At 52.4% G+C, this 13,615-nt stretch overlaps 1 protein-coding gene across 1 annotated transcript; it reads right to left on the minus strand.

Annotated features, from left to right (window-relative positions):
- Positions 1-7,095: 7,095 nt before the first annotated feature.
- On the minus strand, positions 7,096-12,900 carry LOC138688243 (endoplasmic reticulum-Golgi intermediate compartment protein 3-like). Its single transcript, XM_069799448.1, is given in 7 exon segments — positions 7,096-7,193; positions 10,295-10,346; positions 10,348-10,418; positions 11,731-11,818; positions 12,431-12,501; positions 12,711-12,756; positions 12,759-12,900. Coding segments are annotated over 7 exon segments (471 nt in total). The 5' UTR covers positions 12,804-12,900.
- Positions 12,901-13,615: the final 715 nt, after the last annotated feature.

Genomic DNA, 13,615 nt, shown 5'->3' on the forward strand with positions numbered 1-13,615 from the left:
CGTTGGGCTGCGGTGCTGCCGCGGGGGAGAGGCCGCCCCGGCAGCCGTTCGCTCCAGCGCGTTCCGCTCAGAGACCGTTAAGGGCCCCGCAGAACGCTGGGGGCAAAAAGCGCCCCCGGTGCAGGCTGGGAGAGAAGGAGCGCGAGGAAAGCCCAGAGGGTCGGATGGCGGGGGCTGGGGCCACTGGGGCAAGAAGGGTGGGACCGCAGGGACCGTGGAAAAGGTCCATCGCCCAGGGAAGCCAGCTGAAGAGCTGGAACTCGCTACGAAAAGCTCCAACTTCAGCCCCTGGAGCCGGAGTTCCCATCTAGTACGAAACCCAAGCCATACATAGGTGGAATGACTGAAGCTTTCACTCCCTGTTGTGCAGCAGGAACGGGACAGACTGCAAGCAGTGGGAGAAAAACCGGCATGGCAGAGAAAAGTTCAAATTTACAGGACAACGAACTCTGTGAATTAAGCTTTATTTCATGAGCCCGTGAAGAAATACAACAAACACACACGACAACCAGGGCTCGGTCCCCTTTGCCCGGGCTACTCTCTTACGTGAATTCACCGAGGCACTACTCAAGCCATGATGTTTCAAAACTTACAACCCGTAACACTTAAAGTCGTGGGCTTATGGCGGGGGGAAGAACAAAAATAAAAAACCACCAAAAAAAGACATTGTTTTTCCCTAGTGAGAGTGCTCATCCTTCCTCCTCCGTCACCGCGCGGGCGTCCCCTGTATCACACTGTGAAGCACAAAAGCCCCAGCAGTCCAGCTGCTGTTGAATCTCCTTCAAAGGCTTTTTGGCTAAGCTGCTGTTTTATACCTTCCAGCTTGGAAGTCTGGTCTATACCATCTCCAAAAGTCAGCAGATTCTGACAATACTGCCAGGCAAAGATGGTGGCTGCAGGAGACAGCCAGCTGCAGGTGCTAATGGCTGCATCATGGCCCTTTAGCTCTTTCTGGCCACCTGTGCTGCCTACCTGGTGCTCCCCCTTCAACCCAAAGGCGCTGCTCCCAGCATACATCAGGCCTTAGCGTGGGCTGGGCTAGCCAAAATCTGAGCAGGAGTTGAGTGAACAGTCACGCTCCACCCCTTGGTGTAGTCAAACATCTAGCGAACCCGCTGCTTTGGCGAGTGGAGGTACCGTTACTCCTCTTGCCTCGCCTCCAGGGATCTGAGGCAGCGCCAGAGCTTACAGCCTTCGGGCAACCGTTAGTCTCCTATTGCTATGCTGCGCTAATCACGATCCCAGTATCGGACCGAGTCGGAGACCCAAGCGCAGCGTGGACGCTTGTTTTATCAGCGTAAGAATGTACATCCCAGCTCCTGAACCCTATCGCATCCCTTGACAGCGGTACTGGCAGTAGCAGCAGTCGCCAGGCTCCTCTTCCACGTGCTTTTAAGGGTCTGGTACGCCCTGGTCTCCCTGAGGAGGTGAATCTTCGCAGGTGTTCAGGGCAAAATGCCTGTAAGATTTATGCGAGTAAAGTACACGGTGCTCAGCTCTGGCAAGTGAGCCGAGCGTACCGCTGAAGCCATCAAGTTATACCTTAAGGGTGTTTTCACCAGGAAGCCTCAGCGCCTGGAGTTCTGTTGCTACAGATAACGGATTGAACCCCCTTCCCCCTGTGACGGTTGTGTCTGCCTGCACTGTGGACCTGCTCCAGCAGTTTGGCAGGAAAATGAAGGTGCTCTGCTCAAAGAATCGTCCTCAAATGGCTAGTTGGATTAAAACGCTTCAGGTAGTACCAGAAAAACCCCAGTCCCTTTCAGATGTTCACACGGAGAAGGAGGGCATCTGGGAGTGCCTCTTCCCCTCCACCGACTGGAAAGGGGCTTGGATGGCTTTCAGGCATTTGCACTGTCGCGTCTAAGCGAGGTTGGAGTCTTAAGCTATGCAAAACGGCAAAAATCAATGGAGGGCGATGATATAGATTGAAATGTCTCTTACCTGTGTTCCTCTGTCAGCTTCACCACCATGGGCAAAAGTTCATACAGCGCAAATACACCAGGCAGACCCTGGTCTCCCAGTAGCCCGTTGGCTATCTTCTCATGTCGCGTAACCGAAACCGGGTTAGTCCTTACCACCTAGCAGGAAACAAACACAGCAAACGTCGTCTCATTAGCGAGGAACAGGAAAGGCTACTAAAACATGAGTTCAGTGAACCGTATCAGTGTAGCCCTGCCCACTCACTTGTGGGGGGCCTGACAGTGCTTACAAAGGGTCGTAAAAAAAGCACCATCAGGATGGAGTCTATTTTTCCTACAGGCTATCAGTTAAAGCCCCAGCTAGCCCAAAGAATGAGTGATGCATCAGTCCCCAGGCCGGACTGTTTTGGTCTCTGCTGGCAAGTAACGGCACAAGCTGTTCCTCTCGACCTCAACCCCAAGTCCACGTCATCTTCCACCAAAATGTAGTCCACCCAAGCATGCTTCAGGAGACAGCACCGGTAGGAGAAAGCCATATGTATATGCAAGAGTGAGAAAAACGGAAGTAATACATAAAGGCAGGAGAGTGCCAGGGCTGCAGAAGGACACCGGTTGCCCATCTTTATATAAACAAAGATCACCCTGCAGCATTCTCCTGCACCCTGCCATTCTTCTAACCGTTGCCCATACCAGTCCTCCTCTTAGAGCAAATCAACTGGGTTTCTGTAAAATGACATTACCTTCCCCTATTGACATTATCCCTAAAATGACATTAGTATCCCTAATAAGCTATCTGACCAGGAAGGCCAAGGCGCGGCTGGAACTGAACCTGGCAAAGGACGCAAAGAATAACAAGAAGGGCTTCTACAGGTATGTCAGCCCGAAAAGGAAGGCCAAAGAAAGCGCACCCCCCCCCCCCGATGAGCAAGACTGGCAAACTGGTTACAAGGGACAAGGAGAAGGCCGAGGTACTCAACAACTTTTTTGCCTCAGTCTTCACTGGCAGCCTCTCTTCCCACACCTCTCCAGTGGGTGGACCGCAAGACGGAGACTAGGGCAGCAAAGGCCCTCCTCCAGCAAAGATCAGGTTCGTGACCACCTGAGGAACCTGAACATACATACGTCCGTGGGACCTGACGAGATGCATCCCAGAGTCCTGAGGGAACTGGCTGATGGAGTCGCCAAGCCGCTCTCCATGATATTTGGAAAGTCACGGCAGTCGGGTGAAGTCCCTGGTGACTGGAAAAAGGGAAGCATGACACCCATTTTTAAAAAAGGTAGAAAGGAGGACCCTGAGAACTACCGACTGGTCAGCCTCACCTCTGTGCCTGGGAAGGTCATGGAACAGATCCTCCTAGAAGCTATGCTAAGGCACGTGGTGGACAGGGAGGTGGTTCGAGGCAGCCAGCAGGGCTTCACCAAGGGCAAGTCCTGCCTGGCCAACCTAGCGGCCTTCTATGATGGAACGACTACACCAGTGGACGAGGGAAGAGCTACAAACGTCGTCTATCTGGACTTCTGTAAGGCCTTTGACACGGTCCCCCACAACGTCCTTCTCTCTAAATTGGGAGAGATACGGATTTGATGGGTGAACTGTTTGATGGACGAGGAATTGGTTGGATGGTCTCATCCAGAGGGTAGTGGTCAACGGCTCAATGTCCAGATGGAGATCGGTGACAAGCGGTGTCCCTCAGGGGTCCGTACTGCGACCAATACTGCTTAATATCTTCATCAATGACATCGACAGTGGGATCGAGTGCACCCTCAGCAAGGTTGCAGATGACGCCAAGCTGAGCGGTGCAGCTGACACGCCTGAGGGATGGGATGCCATCCAGAGGGACCTGGACACACTTGAGAAGTCGGCCCATGTGAACCTCATGAGGTTCAACAAGGCCAAGTGCAAGGTCCTGCACCTGGGGCGGGGCAACCCCCGCTATCAGTACAGGCTGCAGGATGAAGGGATTGAGACCAGCCCTGCGGAGAAGGGCTTGGGGGTACTGGTGGATGAAAAGCCAGCAATGTGCACTCACAGCCCAGAAAGCCAACCGTACGCCCAGGCTGTATCAAACGAAGCATGGCCAGCAGGTCGAGGGAGGTGATTCTGCCCCTCTACTCCGCTCTGGTGAGAGCCCACCTGCAGTACTGCGTCCAGCTCCAGGGTCCTCACTACAAGACAGACACGGACCTGCGGGAGTGGGTCCAGAGGAGGGCCACAAAAACGATCAGAGGGATGGAACGCCTCTGCTGTGAGGAAAGGCCGAGAGAGTTGGGGTTGTTCAGCCTCGAGAAGAGAAGGCTCTGGGGAGACCTTATCACGGCCTTCCAGTACTTAAAGGGGGCTTATAAGAAAGATGGGGACAAACGTTTTAGCAGAGCCTGTTGTGACAGGACACGGTGTAAAACTACAAGAGGGTAGATTCAGACCAGATACAAGGAAGAAACTTTTTACGATGATGGTGGTGGTGAAACCCTGGAACAGGTTGCCCAGAGAGGTGGTAGATGCCCCATCCCCGGAAACTTTCAAGGTTACCTTGGACGGGGCTCTGAGCAACCTGATCTACTTGAAGATGTCCCCCCCGCCACTCACTGCGGGGAAGGGGGTGGGCCGGGTGGACTACACGACCTTTAAAGGTCTCTTCCACCCCAAACTATTCTATGATTACCTTTAAAAAAATCCAATGGCTTACGAACCCTCGGAAAAACTCCTACTGAGTATTCTGAGATTAGCAGGCTTGGTGCATGAATTCCCAGGAGAAATTCTCTAGCCTGTTGTACTAATGAGATTAAGCAAGATCATCATCACCCCATCCCACTTCAACAGGCAGAAGTCGCTCCAACAAGTCACCACGTCCTCCGCAACTACATTATCTGCACAGAGCAACTAATAATCCCCCAACACATTATCTCCAACACTGATACGTTAAAATCGTTTAAGACAAAGATTCTCAACCTCTTCCACCTGGTGACCTCCTTTACCACAGAAGAGTGACCTGGCATGGCTCTCCTTTCAGCTTTCAGGAAATCTTCTCAGCTCCCAGCCTAGATCAACAGCTCCTCCCAAAGGAGATTTATGGGCACAGCAAGTAACAGAAATTAGTTAACCCTCTAGTTAAAACGGCTGGGGGGCGGGGCGGGGAGGGGCGGGGGGGAAGGATACGGCAACACTGACTCTCAACAGCGTGCACTGCAAAAACGAGCAGAGCAGGAGAGGAGAGAGATATTCCGATCCTTACAATGAAAAGACACACCGATTCAGACAGAGCAGCACTTAAAACTCGTACCAAAAAGGGGAAGCGCAACAGCTTTGCCAGTGTGCTTTCTAGGCCGTATAAAATGACTCCCTAGCTAGCCAAAGGGCTAATATATGGACAAGCAATCATTTCAAGCGCAACAGAGAAACAAAAACGCAGGAATTAACCACTAAAAGGAAAAACACAGTGGCATGCCCATATATGTTAAGTGAGCTCTAAAGCAGCATGCCAGGTAACAATGCTGGTTATATTTAGACTCTTTCCCACTTCTTAAGGGAACAGAAAGGTCATTTTAGGAGCAACCAAAGCTATCCAGAAGTGCACTCGAGGTTTACATTCACACCATGTTAACATTCAAAGCTGGGTAACAAGTTTTTGTTCTTAATCGGTCCTGTGCTTCTTTTGTCACACCTGATGCACAGAGAAGGCAGCGTACCACGAGGCTGTTTTGTTCCTTCTGCTGCAAGATCCCAACAAAGGCGAATACCTGGAAGGATGGGGGGCGGGGCAGGAGAAAAGTACGTTTGGACGACATACCTCAAAGGAGGTTAAGTAACCTCCTTTTTTGTTTGTTTCGGAAGACCGTTCACGTATATTCACCACTCTGCATGACTAACCAACAACTGTCACAGACTTACACCTCCTCAGAGATGGGCCTCTGAATCCTTCACACAGCAGTTTCGACCCACTTTGCCACACGCTACAGCCCTGGCGGGGCTTCTACAACAGCATGTTTCGTGGTACGGAGAAGCTATGGAAGGTACGGAGAGCCTCCAGGTGGCTGCTTGACAAACGTTAGGCATTCCCAGCAACTGGTACGACTTGAGCTCTGACCGATTATAGCCCAGTGACAAACGGAAATGTCACGTTGTTGGTCTCCAAAACGAGCTTGACACAACTGGAAAACAGCTTGTCCGTCTGCACAGAAATGGGTGAGACCTTGCGTCTTTCAGCACCGAGACAACCAAACTCTGAAAGGAGTTTACCAGCGTAAAAAGGAAAGTCCTCAGCAATGCTGAGGATGAAATAAGAATCTCAGCCTCCGGTATTCAGTTTGGGGATGAAAACGGTTAATTCCCCGGCAGACGCTACTTTGGGACAGAAGTTAAGAACGAGCTCACACAAAACACCCCCTATGGAAGGAATACTGTACAGGCCATCCGCCAGAGGATTTGGATCTCCTCCACACTGAAACGGTGTCCTCGACTGATGGAGACTGAGTTTTCTTTCTTTGCTTCTGTGGTTTTTTTCTGGGCCAAAGAAAAAGCTGAAGCCTGGAATCATGAATCCCTCAAGATGGAAACACCTCTGCGGAAGGACGCAACTTGACAGATGGGACAGACCAAGTCACTACAGAGACAATAACAGCGAGGGAGAGTCCACAACCTATGGGCTGCCACGGATCCATTCTTACAGAAGAATTCTTTGCAGGTAGGAGGAATGAGAAACACCAAATGACACCCGTTGTTTGTGTGAGCGATAAATGCCTGGTCTTTGCTCCCGTAAGGATGCAAAGCCTGCAGCAGAAGTGAGAAGGCAAAGCCATAACCAGGTTTCATTCCAAGACGGCTCACATAACGGTGAACTAATTTACACAGCTCCCCTCTGGACACCAAATAACCCCAGAAAAGATTCCGTTTGACGAGATACAGCCTTTGCGCTGCTGCAAAGGTAGCGCAATTTGCGCTGCCCTTAAACAGGCACGTGCACAAACTATAGACAACCGAACTCTGCACGGTCTTAGCAATCGTGAGCGCAGCTTCCAAAGGCAGACCAAAACCACAACGGTCCTCATCATTCTCTGAACACGGGCCCAGGAGGATTTCATTGCACAGACCTTCATAGACGCTTTGGAAAAAAAACACGCGTGCAACACAACTGTATTAATTCAAGCGCTAAGAAGATACAAAAAGGTGTAAAGGTTACCGCACGTCCTCCGACTCTGCCCCGTAACAGCTCTCGCAGCGATCCGCATCCAAAGAACTTGGATCAAACACTTTTTCTTCTTCTTTCCCCAGCTCTAAGACAAAAGAGGATGCAAAGCGACGAGGCAGTGACTAGAAACGCTATCTTGTACTCTTGTTCCGTTCTGTGCGCAACAACTGTTCTACACACAAACGCAACGATTCTGTGTCGCAAGCTGCGCGTCCTGCACCCAAAGCCCACCTGAAACGGTATGCGCAGAGCCTGCTGAGGTGCGAAGTAAGACCAAGAAGCAGAGTGACATTTGTCATCTCAAACGCACCCTCCAGAGCAAGAACCGGCTATCTGTAAGCCTCGCTGGAGCGCTGATCAGACGTTACTTGCCTAAAGGCTTTGTTAAAACATCGTCTACTTCAGACAACGTCGCACAGTAAATGGCGACAATTGTAACAGGACCTGTTACACAAACAAAATTTTAAATAGCAGTCAACGGTGCACAACGCAGAATCCTGTCCCAAGACGGGTAGGGAACACGGTTATACCTTGCTGTGAAACAAGATCAGAGCGAGAGTCTCCCGAACGGAAAATTGGCACCCAGTCCTCCAGGACGACAACGCTGACAAGGCACACACGTTAACCCCTGCTCACTAGAAGTCTCCAAGGAATTTCTACCTTCTTCGTGACTTAACGATTCTGACAATGTCTGTGCCACGTGTGTGCTGAACGCGCAGCCGCAGTACGGCTGGGGCACGAACTCATGGAAATTCATGGTCTTACGTGCAGAAGGCTGAAGAGGGACAAAAACATTGGCTCTTATTATAAGAGGCCCCCTTAAAAGCAGGCCGTTTCAACGCACAAACCCTGAAGGGCAGGACCAAGTCTCTTGCGTAACAAAAGCCCTCTAAGGCTCACTATCCAGGCACGGCTGCGCTACCCTCTATAAGCCTTGAAAAGGTGGCTCCTTGGATCACTAACGCTGGGGAAGGGGACAAGGTACATAGTCAGACACTGCTGAGGGGATAAAACGTTATCAGGGCCCTGTCTGTTGAGACTGGGGGGTATAACAGGCGGACGGAAGCGAGTATTAAACATGTCTGTATTTCGTACTAGCCACAGGAAAAAAAAAGAGATTTTAAATGGAAACCATGAAATGGGCATCAAAATCAGTCATTACCCTTATTTCTTTAATCACATACTCTACGGCAGTGACGCTCAAGCAAATAAGAGCTTTTAGGAAAATATCCCCATTAGTAAACAACCGTGCGAGACTTTCTTTCTAAAGCTCCCAACATTCAAAGCAGTTGAAAGCGCACTTAAGAATTCATTGTTCAAAAAGCGGTACGGCTTTTAATCTCGTAATTACACTCAAAGACAGCGTCGGGAAGAATACAGCTAAATAATCGCGACGCTTTGTCAAAGCCACGATTCCCACCACTTCAACAAGAACACCTGTACGATACCCGGAGTCTTTCAAGACACAGCAACCAGTAACAGCTTTTTAAATGGAATCAGTAGCTGCCCGTTGAGCTGTCGCAGAGACAGCATCCAGAGGGAATGCACACAGCCTGGATACTACAAAGAAACCGCAGCGCATAGAACTCTACACGCAGGGTTTCTTGCCGTTAACACGGTCCTCAACTTGCACGCAGATATGATGCGTGAAATTGGAAAACTCTGTCCACGGTAAAAGGAAGGAAACGGTAAGAGCCGCCAATAAAGAATTCAGTCATTTCTTGTCATTCAATGGAAAGGAGTAAGACGACATCCCAAGCGCAGAACGCAACCTACCACAGAAATCATTCAGCTATTAACTATTTTAATGTAACTATGATTAGGAAAAGCCTCCAGATGCTACTCCGTAAAAGTTGGGTATGCTTTACTAAATTTAAGGTCAATACTGCTACGGCTGCCATTTAAGTAACTGACTGAAGGTCAGCGCTACTAACAGAAACTGATAATCGTAGAGTTTAATGAAGACGCGTGGATACTTCTGACCTAACCTGCAACACGGGTGATGGAAACCAAACTAGCCGCGTGCTCTTTCCAGACAGCAGAAGAAATTGCTTGTTGCCTGCAATGCATCTGATCTCTTTTGAAATGCCTCTTCCAGGTGAGACCGTTTGCTCCTTACGAGCTTCTCCTCCTCTCCATTGATCACACAAGGAGCCAGAGCAACCGGTTCCGACGGAGTAATGCCAACGGAGACTGGCAATACAAGTAAGGCAGGAGGCCTACACGCGTTAACAGAGAATTAGATACAGAACAGCTGGTTTTGTCCCCGGGCGTTACATTTGTCACGCCACAACCTCTGAATACAGAAAGGCTGCTAAGCGAACACAGCAGTAACAGCACTATCACCGCGTTCCCGTGGCAGCAGGAGAAACTCCCGTACCTACCAATCGTTCAGCTCTTGGCTTAGTTTAGCCTTGCAACTTCAAGAACAGAAAAGTTCAATCCGAGTGATACAAATCAACAAATTCAGCTCGTGCCGACACGTAGAACTGCACCATCTCCCAGAAAAAGTAAGAAGGAGCTCGTGTCTTGGAAAGGAAAAGTCAGGACAGTATTACTGTTAGGTTGCAACACTTTGCCAGAATCGTTTCTGGTTTGTATCGAAGCGCAACGATGAGTCATAACACCAAACGAATGTAAAGGAGAGGTTTATGTAGCCAAGGACCACTTACTACAACCTGTAACCGACAAACCAACTAAAATATATTTATCTAGGGAGGCAGTAGCACACACAAAGTCAATGCAGTAAGGTGCAAGCTTGGGCTTAAGGGTCGAGTCACTGGAGCCTTCCCTGGAGAGAGGCTCTTTCCTCTAACCAGGTCGTCCCGTTTGCCAGCCCACTGCGATTTAAAGGTACAACCAAAGCCAAGTTTTGCCAGAACAGCTGCTTGATTCCCAGTCATAAAAGACCATTCACGCAGCAGCTTTATTCCTGAAATGCACCCGTGAGTCCTCGTCGTAATTTCAGAGGGACTAGGCAGAGATCTGCCTCGCAAAAGCTGCCAGTATAACAGGAGTTCGCCTGATCGGCCAGTTTAAGAGATCTGCGTGCTATAAACTCTTCAAAAGTTTGCGGTCTTTAAATGCTCGTCAGCTGTCACTTGTGCCCGTGAATCTCAAAACAGGCACACGGTGACGGAAAGACGACGAGAGCGTCCACCCAAGAAAGGCAGAATAGCACCTTACCGTGGCTCTCGGCCTCCGGACTCACACGATTGCCGGCTTTATCCAAACGTTGGTTGTTTAAACGGATTGTGCTCTACATCCAGCTGCTGCTCTCCTGCTACGTCCCTGGCATCGATGCTCAAATCTGAAATCAGTGAGCAAGGAAAGCGGTCTATAAACACACGTTTGTTACGGCCTGCGGCAGGCTGAGGAAGCATTCAGCCAGTGAAAATACAGACTCTTGCAGCGAGGGCGATAAGAACGTGCCAAAGCCGAAGAGGGCGTATGGCTGGGGACAAGTGACGTACAGGGAACAAAACGCACGTTGCGGCACCCTGAACGACCCTTCCAAATACGGGGTTGGGTTTGGTGCACCAGGAGGACGGTTTCCAGCTGCCCAGAAAGCGTTACCCTGAAAGGTAATACACTTAAGGCAAAAGAAACCAAAACCAAACCCCTCAAAGCCCATAACCATTTCCAGGAGTACAGGAGTTAAGCTTCACATTGGTTGAAAGCTGCCTCCTACCACTACCCCCTCACCCTTCCCCCTTCACCACCAGCACATTTCCTCCTGACCCCTTTTCACAAAGAAGACGGAGAAGGTCTGGGGTCTCGGCCTGGTATCGAAGCACCGTGATGCGCTTGCCGGCTACACGCTCTCTTAGAAGACTGACAGCTTCTCTGCACAAAACAGCAGGGGCTTCCGAACTCTCTGGCCTTCCCACGCCCTTTTAAACGTGAGGAAGGCAAAGACCAACAGTATCTCGGGTGGTCACAAGGAAGTCAGACTCACTACATTTAGAGCCCAACGCACTACCCAAAGGAATTACCGCAACACAACAAGAGGCAGGGAAGATTAGCGCACAGTCGGATAACGTGCACAGCAGCGGTACGCAGGAAGACTTGCAAAATTTTCCGTCGCTTCACCCCGCAGCTTTGTTTTGAATTTAGTTAAAAGGTAACCCGACTATTAACGCTCACTCCGGTTTTAAAAACTCGGGACAAAGGTTATCACGTGGCGTTGGCGTTGCAGTCAGAACTGAAGTACAAAAACCACGGAAAAGTTGCGCCTCGCCAAGTAACTTCCCAAGGAGACTCTAAAGTGTTCCAGCAACAGTACAGTCAAATCTCGAGTCCCAGGCGAACACCGAACGCTGTGCCAGCGTTCTCAGTATGACCGAGCTCTCTGACAAAGCACCACACCGCACAGAAACGTAAGCGGGTTTATACCTTAGCCTCACGTATCATCTCAAAAGGTAATACAGCCTGCCTGGAAGCGCTGGTTTAAGCGCCCAGCGGGCCTGGCTGGAATCACTGCGTAACCACCAGGGATCACCAATTCCTCCCTGTCCGTGGCCCAGGCAGCAGCGCAGCACTCGGAAGCACCGGGCACACCGAGCCTGTCGGGCCCTCGGCAAGTATGAAAATTATCCCCAACGTTCAGAAGGCTGGCTCACAAGCACAAGGCGTATGCGGAAGAATAACATCGAGATTGATCTTCGGTTTAGCTCCCCTTGATTTGTCAAGGCGCAATTCCGGATGAACCTAGGAACAAGGGAAAAACGGAGAGTCCTGTTTCACTTGGAAGCCCATCAAAAGGCCTCCTTCTTTCCCTCGACTGCTCTGGCTCACCAGCTGATTTTTAAGAGGTGGGATTCAAGAGACACCTGAGCTGCTGCCTCCCACCGCAGCCAAGCGCTTGCCATTTCTAACGCTTTTTTTTAAGAAAGGTAGTAACTTGGGAATCTTAGAACCTGGGGTGGGGACGGGGGCTCCCGCGCTTCCTTGCTTTCCTTTGCATTGCCTGCTCGTAGGCGGCAGAGGCAGCGAGAAGAGACTTTGGGACGCTCTCCTGCCACCGCGTTACAGGAAGCCACAAGCCACCCTTGGCGCCAAGCGGCTTTCGGGGGAGGGCAGCCCGCTCCCGGCCTCAAGGCCACCAGCTCGGAGAAAGAAAAAAACCCCACGCAGATCTGCGGCGGGTGAAGCTGCCGCGTGGGCAGCCCGCAGGAGGCGGCGGAGGAGGCGGCGGAGGAGGCGGCGGCTCGGCGGGGGTGCGGAGGCACGGCAGGCCGCCCCGGGCCGCAGGGCCGCCCCGGCCAGAAGCAGCACCGCGGGGCCGGGCCGGGCCGGGCCCCCCCCGACGCCGCCACTCACCTCCTTGGTGAGGTAGTACTGCAGCTCCGAGAAGAAAAGCAGCACCATGATGAGCCCGCTGACAACCGTCACTGCCGGGGAGACGAGAACCGCCGTCAGCCCCGCCGGTCGCGCGCGCCCGCCTCGCCTCGCCTCAGTCCCGCCTCAGCCCGCCCGCCGCCGCCGCCGCCCCGAGCCGCTGCCGAGCGCCGGCCCGCAAGGCCCCCCCGCCGGCCGCCGCCCCACGGCGAGGCCCGGGCCCGCCCGCCGGCCCCCGGCCGCCCTCACCCCGCCCGCTCACCCAGCGCGCCCCCGCACGTCTTGACCCGAAAGCCCTCCAGGGTCTTGTCTTGGGGAAGGCATCGAACCGCTTCAGCCGCCACAGCGAGTCCATGGCGCCGCGCGGCCCGGAACCAAACCCGCCTTCCGGCGCCGGGCCGGCACCGCCCCGCCACCGCCCCGCCGGGCAGCGCGGCCCGAAGCCGGCCGAGGGGGGGTCCGGGGGGACGGGCGGGGAGGGGCTGGGGCTCCCGGGCTCCTCCGGGGCGGGAAGGTCCTCGCTGCCGCCTCGCCCTCTTCTGACCCTCCCTGCCAGCGGCCCCCGGGCCTCTCCAGGACACCCGAGAGACGCTGACTGTGCCGAGATCGGTTAGCTGGGAAGGGCTTGAGACCAAGGCGGAGCTGCTGGCAGAGAGCAGTTTTCACTCAGTTTGACCTCCTCCCCATCCCCTGCCTCCAGCTTTGAAAGGGCTGGCGTTTGTGACCCCCGCCCTTCGGAGAACAACCGAGCTGTCCCTCAGGCTGGCTGTCGCAGCGACAAAGCTGAAAGCCAATCACCTCGGGAGAGTACCAGCGCTTATTGTGCCGAAGCACGGAAGGAAAAAGGAAGGAAAAGAAGGAAAAAGGGAGGAAAAAACCGCCGCGCTCTCGCCCCACCTCCCATCCCTGGCCTGCGCCCTTCACCCCTTCCTCTTGCTACCACCTCCGTGTTTCCCTCTCTCGTCACAGGGAAGGGCTACGAACTCAAGAGGTTAAATCGTACAGCAGCTCGCAATAGCTTACTCGTGCAAGTGAAAAAGACAGCATAAGCTTTTCCTAAGCCACATACTTGCCTAGCCCTTGCTTTTTCCTACTAAAAAAGTGCAGTCCTGCAAAACCTCTTTTATTAAAACAAAATTTTAAACATCGCTGTCACTAGGCAATGCT

Source organism: Haliaeetus albicilla, chromosome 2 (genome assembly GCF_947461875.1).
Source record: "Haliaeetus albicilla chromosome 2, bHalAlb1.1, whole genome shotgun sequence".
NCBI lineage: Eukaryota > Metazoa > Chordata > Aves > Accipitriformes > Accipitridae > Haliaeetus > Haliaeetus albicilla.